Source organism: Uloborus diversus, unplaced genomic scaffold, assembly GCF_026930045.1.
Source record: "Uloborus diversus isolate 005 unplaced genomic scaffold, Udiv.v.3.1 scaffold_816, whole genome shotgun sequence".
Lineage (NCBI taxonomy): Eukaryota > Metazoa > Arthropoda > Arachnida > Araneae > Uloboridae > Uloborus > Uloborus diversus.
In genome coordinates, this window is record NW_026559029.1 from 16,582 (window position 1) to 34,359 (window position 17,778).

The window sequence follows — 17,778 nt, forward strand, 5'->3', positions numbered from 1 at the left end:
AATTGTCAAAAAAAGTGTTCATATCAAATTTATCGGTTCGTCTAAAAAATAAATTCATTAGAGAAATGGCATACGTAGATAATTGGCAAGAAACGGGTTATACATGGAAACTAGAGTCCCTAAAAGGAATCCATTGGGAAACCGAATGTACATATCAACAACGCCATTGAAATTTTTAGGGAAGGGATGCTTTAAAGTACGTTTAGTTTGCATAAATAGAAGTTATTTGGTTAATTTCCAATATCCATAGCTTTAGACTTTTAAAAAGGAATTCCGGGCCTGCCTGGTGAACCGTTTCCTCAGAATTGAAATATACTAGCAAAAAAAAGCAGATCTGATAGAAGTTCAAAAATATCTCAAAGATGTTTATTTTTGTAAAAATATTTTAGCTAAATTTCCACTGAAATCCCACCTGAGAAGCGTTTTATTTATTTTTAAAACAAGGAAAATTTTAACTTTAACTATGAAAATCTGCCAGAAAATATTTTATTTTTGAAAATTGGCATCACACCTTTTTATGTTGTGTAAGAATTGATGTAATGTGGCATGTCATAAAAGAGAAAAAATAAGTTTTTTAAAAATGAATCAAAAAAAGAAGAGTGAAAGAAATGGAACTTTTAAATCTGCCTTACCTTCAGTGTGGACGAGGACATTTACTCCATGCTCTAGGTGGCCTGATAAGGTATCGAGACCTCATTAAAAAAATGCGTTGAGATGCTATAATTTCATTAGCTCAATCAGTGCTTTATTTAAGTCCTCATGATTGAGATAAATTATTTCCATTTCAATCTTCCCTTCATTTTTGATCATTTTTCAATTAATAGAAGTGCTTCCGATATTCGTCCGTCTTATTATATAGCAACTTAATTAAGCATGTGGATGTTGAAATTTAATACTTTCCAAAAAGAAGTCAATGAACGAATCTTTCCTTCTTGGGTGTGCCCTCATTTCCTTTCAAAGAAAACACTGATAGCAATTGAAAATCTTAAGAGCGTATCTTCGCTTTTCAAAAGCATATTTCTGAAACATAAAATTTGACATGGTTTTTAAGATCAAAGCTAAGTGTTGAGAAATATTACTACATTAGGTGGTCATTATGCTCGTATTAAAGCAGTACAGTTTTTTAACATTACAAAAATAAGATAGATACTTTTTGATAACTTTTCTACATTACACATGGTACTTAATCGTATCAAAAGAGCAGGGGTGCACAACCTGTGGCACGCGGGCCAAAAGTCGTCCATGAAGCTTGTTGAATTGGCCCCTGGCAAGTTCTCCAAAAAAAAAAAAAAGAAAAACTTGAAAAAGAAAATGTTTTTGTAATTTTTTAAAACTAATGTATGAAATATTTTCTATTTATTATTCCATTTTACAATTTTTAAGTTTATATACAGGCCAATTTTACTGCTGTTTTTGGTACCAGCTCCACAAAAATTTGACTACCAAAATCGGTAGATTCGCATAAATAAAATGTAATAAAAATGGTGCCTTCAAAAATATGGAAATTTTTGCTCTGCTTAAAACAAAATTTACTCATGAAATAGAATGTTTTACCCATTAATACAAACATTATATGGATATGACATTTATTTACTTGTTTGCGTGTGGGAAATAAGCTTAAATAGGTTTGGCGCATTCAGAGCGATTTCGCATCAATCTTTTAACGTAAGCTTGATTCATCATTTTTCTGATTATTTCCTAAAATGTAGAGAATAAAAAACCTACTGAGCTAGAGAACTAGGATATATTTCTGCTCCCTATGGTTTCTTAGCTCTCCCCCCCCCCCCCCCAGGAAAAAAAATTAATTTTAAAATTGATACCTATTGCTGTGTTTGAAATTTTCTGCCATAGAACATTTCCTTGTTCCTTTGCTGAGGTTTTTTTTTTCCATTTATTCGTTTTTTTTTTTTTTAATTTATTTTTATTTATGTTATTTTTTTAACTTATCAATGTAACTAAAAACATCTGCTTTAGAGTTTAAATATTTGCTTTTCCCAACTAAAATTAGGTTGAATTCTTTTGTTTTTGTTACAAATACTACAAAGTAGATTATTTTCAAAAAAATAGAATTTTAGTAAAAACTCTCAAATGTCAATATTGAATTTCACAAAAATAGGCAGTAAGAAAAAAATACTGGACTGGCCCTTCTACATACTTATTGGCAGAAAAATGAGCCTCTTTAAATAGTTACTTGTGCCACTGTATTTGGTAATACGTGCTCCTGCAAACTAACTTTTTCTGCATTAATTTGAAGTCCAGAACTAGAAAGAAAGGAAGGAAACTTTTATTCCATTTTGACCTCTTGCTACTACTGTTTACAAATCCGAAAAAAACATATAAGTTTCAAAAGATTCAATCTAAACTATCTCATTAGATACATTTGTGCGTCAAACCTAGAGCAGAAGTTAGCTAAGATATTGTAAAGTTATCGCAAGCTACAAATACAGTACAACCTTGATATCTCGAATCTCTTGGGATGGGAAAATTTTTCGAGATATTAAGTTTTCAAGTTATCAAGGTTTTTAAAAAATTATACTAGTTACTCTCACATTTACACACACATACGCTATATTCATTTATATATGTACTATCAGACCACATCGAATTACGATCAATAAAGTAGTCTTCAATATTTCACTAGATTTGAAATTTTCTAATTGTCGAAAGTGCACAGGATGAGATTTTGAAATGAACAACAATTTCAACTTGCTTTTTCACCTAAAAATTAAAAAATTCTAATTTTATCTTTAACCAGTAACCTCACATTCAAAAAGTTCTCAGCAGCCATTTTGTAGGAGTTAAAAAAACTGAATGAGGAACGCATTTTCCGTTTTTGCTTGAAAACTGACGGACGAAAAATCGAACCCATTTCCTCAAAATGGACAACATGTTCGAGAGAAATGCACAAAGATTCTAAACTGGGGAAAACACAGCGCCTCCTTCATACCAACACTCTCCTATTATCTTGCCCCAATCCCCTACTCACAAAATTTCCAAGAAAAGGGATGAAAAACGTTAAGCAAGTGTCCCTGGAACTGGTTTTACTACAAAAACTGCCAAAGCAAAACGACAATTGAAACTTGCTTCTGTGCAAACATTTCGACATATCAAGGGTTTCGAAAAATAAATTTCGAGATAACTATGGAAAATACATCGGAGTTTCTATAGAAAATGCTGGGGAAAATTTTTGTTTCCAGACATCAAGGGTTTCGATATAATACCCTCTGAAGGGGATGTTTTGTCCAAAATTACCTTCTGAAGGGAGTTTCTTGATCAAAACAGCCTTTTCTTATGTATAAACTACTGTAGTAGAATTTTTATTTATATTAAAACCAATGGCTCTGGGGTGTCTCCCCCCCCCCCCCCCCCCCCCCACTTTGCTACGTCACTGCCTTTTGTGCATAGTGAATTACTGGGAGTAAGATCCTCAGAAAAAATTGATGTGAACAATCACTGCCGCCCATTATCTCTGGTTGCAGAGTGTTGACGTTCTGTTCGAAGAAGAGGGGAAGGGAAGAATGAACAGATGCTTGTAAGACAGGCATGATAAACAAAAAATAAAGGTTAAAAGGGAGATAATTAAAAAAAGAAATTAAAAAAAAAACTGGCACTAATACTTATTAGTGTTGCAAATATGCAGTACTGGCCTCTGGGTAGGGGTCCTATGTATTTTGCAGGGGGGCCCAAAATTTATAGATCTGGGCCTGGTTAGTTTACTTGCTACCTCTAGAACACCACAACAAAACATACTGATTTCAGTTGTGCTAGGAGCTGACCAGTATTACATAAAGACGATTCACATGAATTTCCCTATACAACACATTCTATGTGGTTAAAATTTGAAGATACTTTTAATTTTTATCCAGTCGTCTTTTGTCAGTATTATTGTGGGTGTTAAACAGTCAGATAAAAATTTCAATAATCTTGATTTATTTATTTATTTTTTTTAAATCTCTATATCTGTAAGCTGTGCTATGTTATTAGTCGATTTAAATATTCTCTCAATTATTTTTAATTCATTTCTCTTTACTGTATACTGATTAAGTTTTTCCCTTTTGTAGGATGAATTTTTAGATGTAATTTATTGGGCACGTCAAATTCTCGGAGTTGTCATAGGATTAGCTTGGGGTTTGGTGCCATTGAAAGGAATAATAGGTCTGTTGTCGTAAGTATGTTTTGAAAATAATTTAAACTCTGAATATTTATAAAAAAAAAATTTTTTTTATTAATTTTTTTCTCCACGATAGTATTTTCTATAATATGGAGAAAATAAAAAAGGTTTGACTTGATTAAAAGTTTTCATAATATTTAAAAAATTAATAATGTATCATTAGGTGTAACTTACACCTATTTTTTCCCAACTACACAAAAAGAGTCAATAAATAAAAGTTATATTTCAAATACTTTTTTACCTTATTAAAACTAAGTATGAATCAGAGTCATCAATTACTTTCGCATATAGCTATCAGTCGTCTGCGGTTGGTTGATCACATGACAACTAATGAAATCTGTAGTTACTAAAAGGTTGTTCATCAACCTCTGCTCTATCGAACACTTTTGGTTAAAAACGCGGTTACTTGCTCAGATGAATAACGCGTAGGCGAAGAATTTTCTTAGTCACATATGGTCATGTGGTTCCATCACCAGCTTAAATTGCGGTCGACCAAGGATTCTACCGGTGACGCTATTGGAATGACTTCGGCAACAACTAGTTAACTAGTAGCTCTATTGAAACGCTACTGGTTAGTCACCGGTTAGCCGTGTTCTTTTCACAAACTGAAACAGACAGTTTGGTTTCCTAACATTTTGCTTTTGTAAGCTTTAGTTTTAGACTATTAAAAATACTTATAAATTAAGCAGGATGAGCTCAGCTGGTAAAGTTCCTTCATATAAAGTACCATACCTTTTTCTTCTTTTTTTTCATATAAAAAGAATTTGTCCTGTGTGTCAAATCAGTGAATGATTTTTTAATGATTAATACTATCTCAAATTTTAGTTTCTTAAATTTAGTTAAAAATATTTTGCTAACAAAAGATATTTTTCAGATTTTGTATAATAAATGCCGTAAGTCTTTATACATATTCCACTGCCTTCCAAAAAGTTGATGAAGAAGAATTTGGTGGAGCCTGGGAACTAATGAAAGAAGGTTTCATGACATCATTTGCAAGTTTTCTCGTAAGTTATATTTACTGTTTAATTAATTTGTTTGGCATATTAAAATAATACTTAGGAATATTTTTTTAATTGCTGAATTAGTACGGTGATGAATATGTTTAATATTAAGGTAACTGGGTGAAATTGTAATATTGGGACTCTAATTTCGGAATCCCAAAATCCAGAAAACCCAAACCAGGACCTTTTTTCATTTTTTTTTTAAATTTTATAATTATAAATGTTTAAAATAGTTAACATTCGTCTATTACTTCTTGAAAACACTACTTGCAGCTTGATTTTATGTTTCATCAAAGCCACGTGTGAAATCAGCATCTTGCTATAACTGTGCTGCAATCTTTTAGCATCCACTTTCGGTTAATGACAACTCTTCATATTTTCACATTAGTTATACACTAGAAAGCATATTGAGCAAATATACAAAACTATTTTCTGTATAAATATGTTTTTTTTTCTTTTTGTATCAATAGGCACAGTGCATTAGCACATTAGTGAAACCTGGGAAATGAGCCAAATATCACTCAATCGGAAAATTTTCGTCAGTCATGATCTAAAATCTGAAAAGATTGCTTTCAGATTTAAGCTCCCATACTACAATTCAAATTCAAAATAATAGAATACTTTTTACATTTTGGAAAAATGTTTATTCTACCCAAATATAAGTGCATATTAGGCATTCAAATGAATGTGCCACCTTTCTTAAACCTTAAAGTGTTCTTTTCATTTCAAATATAGTTGATTAAAAATAATCTTGGCTAGAATAATCCAAAAGCTTTTAGTGATGAGAGTTTACATTGAGTCAAAAAAATAGAATATTCAAATTAAAAGGGGAAAAACATTTTCAAAAGAAACAATATCAAAACTTGAATGCGTTTTTTTTTTTTTTGCTGGAAAACTTTGATGCAGAGATCCATGCCATTTTCCTGGTGCTCCATAATTTTCAATCTAGACAAAACGACTTCTCCAAAGCTGTAATCTTGGTTGACTCCAGAGCAGCTATTCGGGCTGTTACAAAGATCCAAATCACCGAATCAAATACCATCTCAGAAATTTAAAAGAACGTGATTCTTCTAAGAGATGCAAACAAGACCATTACCTTCAAGTGGGTTCCCTCACGTGGGCATCCATGGAAACAAAATGGCTTGACTCCCTGTCCAAGCAAGGTTCTTTAGATCACCAAGCAAACTGTCCCATTCTCAGTGAGTCCCTTACTCGTTTCTGCAAAAACCAAATTCAAGACCAATTAACGGTCATAAACAAAGCAAACTCCAACGGCAAACCTTGGACCGAAAGTCAAGAGATGTGAAGGACTTACTGTAATTAACCTCGAGCAAAAGCTGTGGCCCTTTTTAGGCTCTCTACAGGCCATGATTGCCTGGCTGTGCTCCTCCACAAGACAGGTATCTTAACATCTAGTACCTGTCTAATTTGTGGTTCTGGCAACATGAATGCTACTCATCTCCTCTCCTGCTCAAAACTTCAAAAACAAAATTTACTCTGAAAGCTTTATTGGTCTGTGTGATCAGTCATGGACGCCCAGAAATGACTTTCTCTTTATTTCTGTTACAATTGTGAAATCCTCTAATTTAGATTTCTTTTTGATTTTAAATTGTTACTTTTGTTATATGTTCAATTGTTTATTGTAATTTTTTTTTTTCCTGTTCTTGGCTGCCTTTTAAATGGATTAATATCCTTCTGAATAAAGCCATATGTAACAACATATTTTTTGCTGGATTCAACTCTTTAATCCTTTCACACACAGATTCTACCACCTATATACATTCATCGCTGCTGACGGTTTCCATACTTTCTTCATTTTGGTAACAAGTTCAATTTTGTTGGTGGACATTTGGTCTTGAACCGCTTTCTTTAGATTTGACGGTACCACAAATTCTTGATCGTTTTGAGTTTGGTGGAGGGTCATTCCATATCAGTTCAACCACATCCCAACACCCACCATCTCAGATTTTAATGAAACTTTGTAGACTTCTACTTTTCATAGTCCTAAGTAACCTCCTAAAGTATTTCATCTCTAATAAAAATAGTTTTTATTTTATGAACCTTCAAAGTTTTGAGATTTTGCGTTAGTTGTCATTTACAGTTCTCTCAGAATGAACTGCAGCTGTTGGCAAAAAAAATATTTCTCAACAACTAAAGATAAAAAGTTTTTGAAAATTTTCACATTATATATTAAGACTTCAAGCATTTTAGAAAAAAAAATATCAAAAATCTAAACTTATATTCAGCAATTAAAAAAAATTGACAAACTGAAAATCATAAAATTTTTTCAATAAAAAAATGATTGTGAAAATTTTAATTTTTTGGCATGAGAGTCTAAATTAAAATAATTTATACATTTTTTTTAATGATCATTAACATGTGTGCTAACACATTAAATGAAAATATTTAGGGGACTTTGGGGGATTCTGCCCCCTGCCCCCTTATTTTGAAAAAAGAAAAAAAAATCGATCACAATATTACAAACTAAGTTACTAATAGTATCAAAGAAAATTGGAATAATGACATACATTGGTGTTTGAATCTACATTTAAACATTTTAATATTCAAGATTTTTTTGAATTGAAAGTAATTAATTAAATAAATTAATAATAAACAATAAAAATAGATTATGGTGAAATTCGAAATTTTCCTACAACAATTTATGCATACTAAAAATTATTGTTTAACTTAAGACAACATAGAAATTTTTTAAAAATCCATCTAATTCTAATTTATAACTAAGCAATTAATACAAAGTATTACAAATCCTATAAATACCAGCTCATAGTTCTTAAATTCCTTCTACCTTAAGTCTGTTTTCTTATTAAGAAGTTTAGAGAAAACGTATGTCATTCTAATTGTTGTGTTGTGTGTAATCAGATCTAGGCTAAATACAAGTAAAAATTTGATATCTGTCCAGTAATGATTTCTCTAAGCAACTGGGCAAAGAATAGACTAAAAGACAAATTCGAAGCTAGACACTTCTTGTTCACAGAGCTTTTAATTTGTTTCATTAATCCAATGCAATATCAAACTGAAACATGGATTTGTTTACCGCTTATTGAATAGAATACCCCAGAAAAGTTCAGGTTTAACTTAGCAATTTATTGGGTACTACGAGTTTAAAATGATTACCATTACTCAAAATGTTTACAACTAAGGCTTTGCAACTATCTCATTTGACTGTAAAAGTGTGTTTTTTTATCTCGAGAGTTTCTGCGATCATAAATGGATCCTAATAACTTGGCATTTAAACAAATTACAGGTATTTTCACTAGTAATTTTCTTAGATGTTTTGTTTTCTTTTTAATACATTTGCCCAGCGCTGTGTCCAAGGGGTGGGTTTTAGGGGTTAAACCCCTCCCTTGGGAAAAAAAATGAGCAAAATGAAGAAAGACTTAAATTTACTTTAATGAGAAAGTTTGAGTTCAGCGTTTTTATTTTATTTTAATTTTCTCTCTGAAGTTTTTTGCGATTTACAACTGCTAAAGCCTTACTAACTGATGTAATATTTCGGAAAAAGTATGGCGGACGAACCGCTGAATGATCTACCAATGCAAAGAAAGAATATTGCTTATTGTAAGGAGCATATGGTGAATTTGGCATATGTTACCTCTATGAAGATGTATTAGTGATTGTGCTTGGCTATGTAATTTGCATCTGCAAAGAGCTCTTTCTTGTTTAGTTTATTAAGCATTATTTCAGAACATAACAACCTGATATACATTCTACATTATAAAAGAATTTGTGAAGAGTTTTTAATACTCATTGCAATATACTACATAGTAAACAGATTTAATTAAAAAGAAGCAAGCAAAGTTTGATTAAAGCGAATCTGTGAAACGAAGGAATACTTTGGTAACTTGTACAGCTAGAGGTATCTTTCAAGAATACAGCAGTCCTTACATGTGAATAAACGTCATACTGGGATCGGCAATTTGTCGTAAAACTAAAAGCTGTAAGGGGGTTGAATTCTCCCCCCCCCCTACTGGTAAGATTAAAACCCCTCCCTTTATGAAAATCTGGACAAGGGCCTGCATTTGCCTGTTACTTCCCTAACTTTATGGTTGCTTTACTAGCCCACAACAAGGAACAGCTGCTATTAGATAACAGCTGATCAGTAAGCTGTATGGTTTACATTTATAGTTGTTGATATTATGAATGAGATTGTTAACTACTTTTTGTTTATAAGACACTTTTTTCCCCCTTGTTTCCTCTTTCAACTGCTGCATTAGATTTATCAAGGGCAGCATGTTGTTTAAAGCCACTTTTTATTTTGTACAAATTATTTATAAACATTCTACTCAGAAATATTCTTGTTTAAATACAGTGAAACTTCAGTAACTGGACACACTGACAATCCCTGTAACTGGACATTTATTTTTCTTAGGGTTGGTCCAATCAGGGGTGATTGTGACTCCATGAAAAAATACCTGAACTTTTTTTTCCCAAGAAGAAAAAGTGTTTTGATGAGCATATATATATATATACATATTACGTGTATGTACACATTATATTATGTATATAAATAATTTATATACATAATTATTTGTTGGGGCTAAAACTCGAAGTTTTAATTGGATTTAATACGTCCATGTGCATGGTGGGAGTTAAATTCTTTTAATTTTTCTCATTTCTTGAAATTTTTCAAAGATTCTTCTTATCTAGCCTTTATTCCATCCCCCACCCCAGCTGTTCTTCAATAATTATCATAGAGTTTACAAAACATGACCGTAGCTTACGCAACATGAGAGATGAATAAATACCAATTTATTTCCTCATTTGCTATGAGGAGAGGGGGAAAAGGTAATTTACTTTATTTGGAACATATTATTACTAAGCAATCAGGCCATTAACTTTTAAGGGGTGCTAAATGTAATTTCAAGAAATGAAAAGGATGAATTTGTCACTGTACAGCAGTAACACTAAAAGGAAAAACAGTTCCACGAAAACAATTTTTCTCAAACATAAGGGTGGGGGTGGGAGTGGATCCCCTGAAAGTGCTAGAAACTGCATGATTATGAATTGGTGTTAAGACTTAATTTTTGTTTTCCATTGTCTTGACTAAAATGCAGTAATCTGTATGCAGATATTGTTGTCTGTATTGTTTCTTGATATTTTATTTTCAGAATGTCTATATTTTAAACAATTTTTAACTATTTCAAATTTTAAAAAAAGCTAAAAAGCTTGAATATTAAATTTATATGTCTGACTTCAATATTTAACACACTTTATGTTTAATTTTATTTAAATAATTGCTGTTAACTCTTTTTAAAAACATAGAACAGCTATTCTCTGTGATGGTTTCGTTTTTCTAAAGAGGGGGGAGGGGGACAGAATCCTTAAAAGACCCATAACTTTTTTCATAGGAGAAGTTAGGACACAAACTCATGATCATTTTTTATTGTAAAACATGATTTTAAAAACTGACCCTGATTTTAAAAATTTGACAATGGCTTTTTTCACAAAAAAAACTATTTTTTCCAATTTTTTAAAAATTCTTAGTATAAACCAAGATTATTATAATATTTTTGATAAAAATATTCCAAATCTTGGCATTTTTTATGAAAATTTCCAAAAAGGTAAATTTATTAGTTGCTAAGAAACAATTTTTCCCCATTAAACAACAGTTCAGTTTAAATGTCTTGAAAATGACAAAAAAATGCAAAATCGAAAAATTTCATAAGTTTATAATGTCAAAATGTATTGAGATTGAAGGAAAAAACTATGGGGTTGCTTTTTACCACAAAATAAGGAAGTATACCAAGTTTCATCAAAATCTGAGATGGTACATGTTAAAATCCCATTTCTACGGTAGATTTGAGGTGGAACTACCCCATATTTAAAACTATTTCAAATGAAAAAGAAGCTTAGAATTTTTTTTTTTTTTTTTTTTACATTTGAGTTCAATATTCAACACACTGTATAATTCCATTTTTGTCATAATTGCTGACAATTCTGTTTTTAAGAATATGGAAGAGATTGTCTCTATGATGTCTGCTTTTTTTTTCAGAATGGGGGGGGGGGGCAAATCCCTCAAAGTCCCCTAATGTTTTTCATTGGATAAGTTAGAGTACATATTCATGATCATTTTAAAAAAAAATTATGATTTTTAAAGCTGACCCTTTTGTTGAAATTCAAAATTATACCAGCACCTTTTTTTGACCAAAAAAATTTTAAAATTTTCACTTTTCTAATTTTTTAAAAAATTCTTATGTAAACTAAAATTATTAAGATATTTTGTATCAACATGTTCAAAGTCTTTACATTTTGTGTAAAAATTTTCAAAAAGATTATAGCATTAGTTACCAAGAAACAATTTTTTTTTAATAAACAACATCATCTCAGTTTGAGTGTCTTTAAAATGATAAAAAATGCAAAATCGATAAATTTCAAAAGGCTATAAAATCAAAACGCATTGATATTGAAAGAAAAAAAATTAGGGGGTTGCTTGTAACCATAAAGGTATGAAGTATACCAAGTTTTATCAAATTCCGAGACGGTGGGTGTTAAAATCCCATTTTTGTGGTTGATTTGATGCGGAATGACCCTGGAGTTACTTGACCAGTTTAATACCAAATTTCCTCTTTGTGGTCAAAATCTAAGAGTTGATTTAGGGATATGACACAGAGTAGAATCTTGCTGAAAGATAAAATGTGTCACTGCTGTGCCTAAGATAAAGAATCATGCAGTGTTATTGATAAACAGCAGAAGTCACACATTGTTTTATTTTAAGATTACATACAATCGTCCAATTCCAGCAGCCCTCATGCACCCACACACAGGAGCGGCAAATAGGGGAGGTGAAAGGGGGCGGTTGCTCCCCCAAATTTTTTGCTAAGAATAATGAAAAATGGGTAAATTCAATTTAGATAACTTAGAAAATCATTTGTCTGCATTTTCAGAACAAAAAAAAAAAAAAAAAACCCTGACGGAGAATAATTGTTTGCCTTAACCAAAAAACTCTTCATATTTCAAAATATTGTAAAATTGTGTACTTTATGTTATGATGGTGAATCTTGTATGAGATGCCTGTACAGTGTTGAGACTGCGCAATTTTTACCTGTAAACTCTCTATATATGTCATTTTACATAAATTTTTATGCTCACATTATAACTTAATGTTTAGCTGGTAAGTGATCATTGATTCTTTGCACTAGAAACACATTTTAGTAACTCTGTGTATTATAGTTTTTCATAGAAACTTTTTGTAAAGATATGCTATTTTTGAAAAACATGCCACATCAAAAAATACTTTCATATCAACAAATGTACCTTGAGGCTCTTTACTTGACAATCTCTGAGTAACACAAGATGGTATTCAAGAGTTAAATCTGTAAAAGCCTCCCTGAAAGCATTACTGGAAAGCGACCTTTTTAGTGATAGTAAATCCCAACAAAACATAAATGTGAAAAAGAAGCCAATTTCGGTTGAAATGAGGTGCGGGAAAGACGGTGTCACAGACAAAAAAAGTTCAGATCTAAACAGTTACCAAGTTCCATAGCAGTTCCTCATAGAAGTTGGATTTTCCCATGTTCTTCAATTCATTTAGAAAAAATTTTTTTACTTGCTTTGATAATGGATTTTAAACTTGCGGCAAGTTTTAGTCATCACTATTTTTTTTCAAACTTGCCAAGTTTTAAATCCAATATCAAAGAAAGTAAAAAACTGTTTTCTAAATGAATTGAAGAACATGGGAAAATCCAACTTCTATGAGGAACTGCTATGGAACTTGGTAACTGTTTAGATCTGAACTTTTTTTGTCGGTGACACCGTCTTTCCCGCACCTCATTTCAACCGAAATTGGCTTCTTTTTCACATTTATGTTTTGTTGGGATATCATTACTTTTTGAAAAGCTAAATCAAAGGTTATATTCTAATTAGACAGTTATAAATGCAAAAGCATATATTACAAATATATGATTTCCTTTTTTCCCCCTGCTGTTACGGTGCACTGGTTTGCGGTTTCTTTTTATTAGAAGTCATGAAGATATTTTGATAACTGGGAACTTGACGCGATCGCCAATTTTGGGCAATAATCATCTGTTTTCCCATTTATCAGCAAAGCTAACGGCTCTTGCTCTTTGGCTTCCTCAAATTTTTCGACAATTACGAAAATTGCTTAGACTCATCTCAAAATCTGCGTATTATTGTTTGAGGGGATTATCATATCGTAGATCGTAAAATATGCGGAATTTGCAAAAATATTTCGCAATTGTTGAAATTATTGCAGCCATTTTTGCTCCTCCTGTAAAATTTAGCATTTAATTGAGATCTAAAGTTTTTATAAAATTTTAATGCCGGTTTCTTTTATTTTAAAGGTTTAGCTCTAGATTTGCAATTTTAATTATTTGATGGATCATTTTTCATTTTAACGGACTTTGAGTATTGTTTCAAGCCCCAATTCGGTTAGAAATTAAATTGTTAATTTAAAACTTCCACAAACCTGGTTTTGGCAACGTTTGACGAGACCATTTGTTTTGATTTATTTGGTGAAATATTTTGCAATTGCGCGGCGAAGTGATTACGCCGTGATGCTCATTAAAAAATAGCGTAGTTTTTTGCTATTTCAATGTAGTTTTTTGACTTTGTAGATTTTCCCCTTTACATATGCATGAAAATCTATCTTTATGCCAAATTTCAAGTATGTGAGACACTTGGAAGTTCGTAAACATTTGGATGAGTGAGTGAGTGAGTCAGTGTAAAAAATGACACTTTTCAGATAGTAATAATTTCATAACTATGAGAGGTACATTCATGAAATTTAGGATTATAGGTCTGCTAGGCAGCTCTATTAGACATACAAAATTTCAAGCACGTAGATATAATAGTTTTTGAGAAATGAGGGAGTCAAAAGTAGCTTGAAATGGTTCGTGTAAGATACGCACTGGCAGATGTGTCGCCTACTTTCCGAACTTGGCTGACACGTTGCCGTGTGTCTAAATCTGATGTCATTTTAATATGTATGACTTTGTTTGAATTTTTGTTTACTTTATTTATACTGCGGATCATTTTTTGAACAGTGCTACAATCTATTATAAAAATTTCAATCTGCTATTCTTAATTCTTGGGTTGACATTCGAAACTCTTAGTAATTTTTGCACCGATGCATACTTTAACCATGTGTGGTACTTTGTGACATAACTTTCCATAACAGTTTTTACAGTAAGCCAATGTAGAAGAGGTAACAAAACTGACATGAGATTATTGTCAAAATATTAAATCAATGTTTAGAATAAAATGAACAATTCAGTTTTTCTGAAAATTGAGGCAGGGTTTGAAGAGGTATATTTATCATTGATCTTAAGTTTAATAGTATGTAGGTAGGTTATACAAAACGAAAAAGAAAATATTTCATTTATAAGTAAAATTTATAGCATGAGGGAATAGGAATTGTTTTGTGAATTGAGACTATACTTTATAGTTACGCAAAATAAATACTAACCCAATTTAAAAAAGTTTCTTGGTTATTTTAAAGAGAGGAATTAGAAGGAAATTATAACTTTCTTGCTTCCATTATTTTTTGACTGTTTCAATCAGGTCAGTCATTTGAAAGATGACTTTTTTTATTAAATTGAAAATCCAATGTAATTAAAGCACAAATTAACACGAAAATACAGCATATAGCTATTTCAAGGCTACAATGGAGCCTCTTCATCAGTGCAAAAAACTCAGCACACAACCAGTGGGAGAACTGAACATCAACTTTTGTGTCTCAGGAGGTTAGAGAGCAATGATGCAAGCAAGACCTTCATCAATCAGCTGTACTGGCAGCAAAGCACTGGATATATATTAAATATAAAGTTACAATATTTTCTGTTCTCCTGACTCCAAAAATAGCAGATTAAAACTTTACTAAAAATAAAAGCTGGTACCGAGATATTTTCTGAGATAACTTATTGCAAAATAAATTTAAAGCTTCGGTCACAAAAATTTTAATTGTTATTAACAAACCTAATTATTCTTAACATTAAAACCGTTTTATTATCACTTCTTGCTAACCAATATGTATTTTTACCGTTCTGAGGAAATTCATGTTCAAGAAACTTGACCCCCCAAACGAAATGCTGAAATGCCGTCCCTGCCCACACACCATGATGGATGTCTCACAAATTTGAGAGAACCTCTTAACACAAGATTTCTCATACGCTTTATTTTTTGAATGCTAAACCCAAACACCTTTTTTTGTTCACAAATATTTCAAAAAAAGATTCATCACTGAATATAATACTTTTCCAACCTTGTTGCCTTTGTATGAGGTTCGATTTGCTCCAGGAGAGTTGTGCACGCTTCTGCTTCATGTTTATCTTGTCTCTTCGTAGATCTGCAATTGCAACTGCAGTTTATGTAATTTTCTAAGTGTAGTTGACTTGGACACGATAACTACAGATTCTTTCCAATTTTTATAAATGCAAGAGGCATTTTTAAAACTACTATGTTTACAGTTCACTTTAATTTGGGTTCATTTCAGTCAGTTGTTATAATTTTTCTACCTCGTTAACTTTAGTTACTCTTTAGTTGGTCAGTTCTTCTATATTCCTTCAAAATCTTACATACCGTAGATTGTAAAACATTTATTTGAATTGAGTTGGATTGATTTTTTTTTCTAACTTTAAGCGAAGATACAATACATAACTTTTTCCCCTATTTATCACTTTGACGACTCATTTTGAGCAATAAAAGGTTTTTAAAGGTTCATACTTGTTACAAACTATCGGCTAACAGGTGTGCAAATATTTTCACTGCTTTTCAAATCCGCATACACGTATATAAAACCAATATAATTTTCCAATTTGTTAATGATCCATAAGTTGTTAAAATGATATCTGAAAAGTTGTTGAATATAATTTTCCCATTCATGAATAACGTGTTTTATTCTTTTTAATTTGCATGCGTACATTTTTCCTGACCCAGGAATAAGTTTTGTTCAAATAGTTCAGATATTCTATTATTTTGAATTTGGGTTGTATACAGTTGTACAATCTTAGGCTCAGAAGTCCGAGGTTTCTTTTAATTCTAGTTGATTGCGTTTTTGAGTATTCGTCTCTTTTTTTCTTATATATGAAGAATAGGTAATTTTACTGCATCAATAAAACAATTTACACTCAGCATTGCATATTGTTATCAAAGATAGCTTTCATACTGATATAATTTTTTCTTTTTCTTTTCTTTTTCCAGGTAACATGGATCATGGTATACTCGGCCACTCATTTTGATTGATGTTTTAGATTATAGACATTATCTTCTATATGACTTGAAACCAACATCTTCATAGAAAAATTCATGCAAAAGCCTGTCTATTTTTTTACTATTAGCCTAAGAAAACCTTGAAACAGGGCTTGATTTCTACAGCTTATGGCTGTAATTTGGTGATTTACTGAATGAAATAAGTGTTAGAGGCTAGAAACGAGATTCTGGCTGGCTGCAAAGATGTTGATTACAGTTGAAATTTATAAATTGTACAAAATCAGAAATAAAATTTCTGGTCTTTCTAGGTTTATAGATTTATATATGTAATTCATAAATGTCAGAAGGTTTGATATAAATAAAAAAAATTATTTAAACATTTTAATAAATGGTATTGTTGATATCAGTTTGCAAATAATTAGGTAAATATGCTACAGTTATTTTACAGTATAAACTAAGTGTAATAATTATTCCAATGCATATAAAATAGTACAAAGAAAGCATGTCTAAGGTTGTGATACATGTCACCAACTTCGTCCATTTTTGAGTGTTCACAGAGAAAAATAGTAAGTTCTCCAGGGAGTATTAAAAAAAAAAGAGTCAATTCTAATACTTAGAAGTGTGCATTGGTGCAGTTGTGTAAACTTAACTTTGAACAATAAGAGAAGAGACGGGACCTGGAGACCACCCCATATGCCACAGAGTGTCCTTTAATAACCATTAGACAGGGCTCCCAAATGGTCCGCTTTTCCCCGCCAAAGTCCGTTTTTTAGGGTAAAGTCAATTTTCGACCGCTTTTTATAATTTTGGTCTGATTAGGCCGCTTTTAGTATTTCCCTGTATATAATCCGCAGATTATCTGTTAAAAAAAGTGGAAAATTAATGAGGTGCAGATTATATGCTGCTGCAGAGAATCTGTGCATTTTTGTTTTCTCAACACCAACGCATAGAACCTCAATATTTCCTGCAGGATTCGCCATTAGAGATCATAAACCTTGCCTGTATGTTAGTTATTTTACAAGTTCAATCTTTTTTGCATCTTGTTACTATTTTTATATTTTTGACAATCAGAAGTTGTTTGGATATGCATTACCTTAGATTAGCTTATTTTATGATTCTTATAAACTACTTTTTTTTCGGAACGATGGAAATATCAAACTTACTCGGACTTCGCCAAAAATTGCTTGTTGTGTTTGAGCTTTCAATCTCTTTGCATCTTGTAAATATTTTGAGATTTTTGGCAATCGGAAGTTATTTTGACATACTCCACCATAGGTTAGCTTATTTCTTGATTAATTTTAAGTGCTAATGAAGTTCCTTATTTTTATAACCATGGCAACATTGAACTTACTTGGACTTCGCCAAAAATTGCTTGTCGTGTTTGAGATTTCAATACTTTTGCATCTTGTAAATATTTTA

At 31.5% G+C, this 17,778-nt stretch overlaps 1 protein-coding gene across 1 annotated transcript; it reads left to right on the forward strand.

Annotated features, from left to right (window-relative positions):
• The first annotated feature begins 518 nt into the window (after positions 1–518).
• Positions 519–16,743, forward strand: LOC129233933 (GEL complex subunit OPTI-like). The gene is made up of 4 exons (XM_054867852.1): positions 519–682; positions 4,062–4,165; positions 5,046–5,175; positions 16,351–16,743. Exons 1-4 carry the CDS (start codon positions 581–583, stop codon positions 16,390–16,392), a joined length of 378 nt encoding a protein of 125 aa, XP_054723827.1. The 5' UTR covers positions 519–580; the 3' UTR covers positions 16,393–16,743.
• The last annotated feature ends 1,035 nt before the right edge of the window (positions 16,744–17,778 follow it).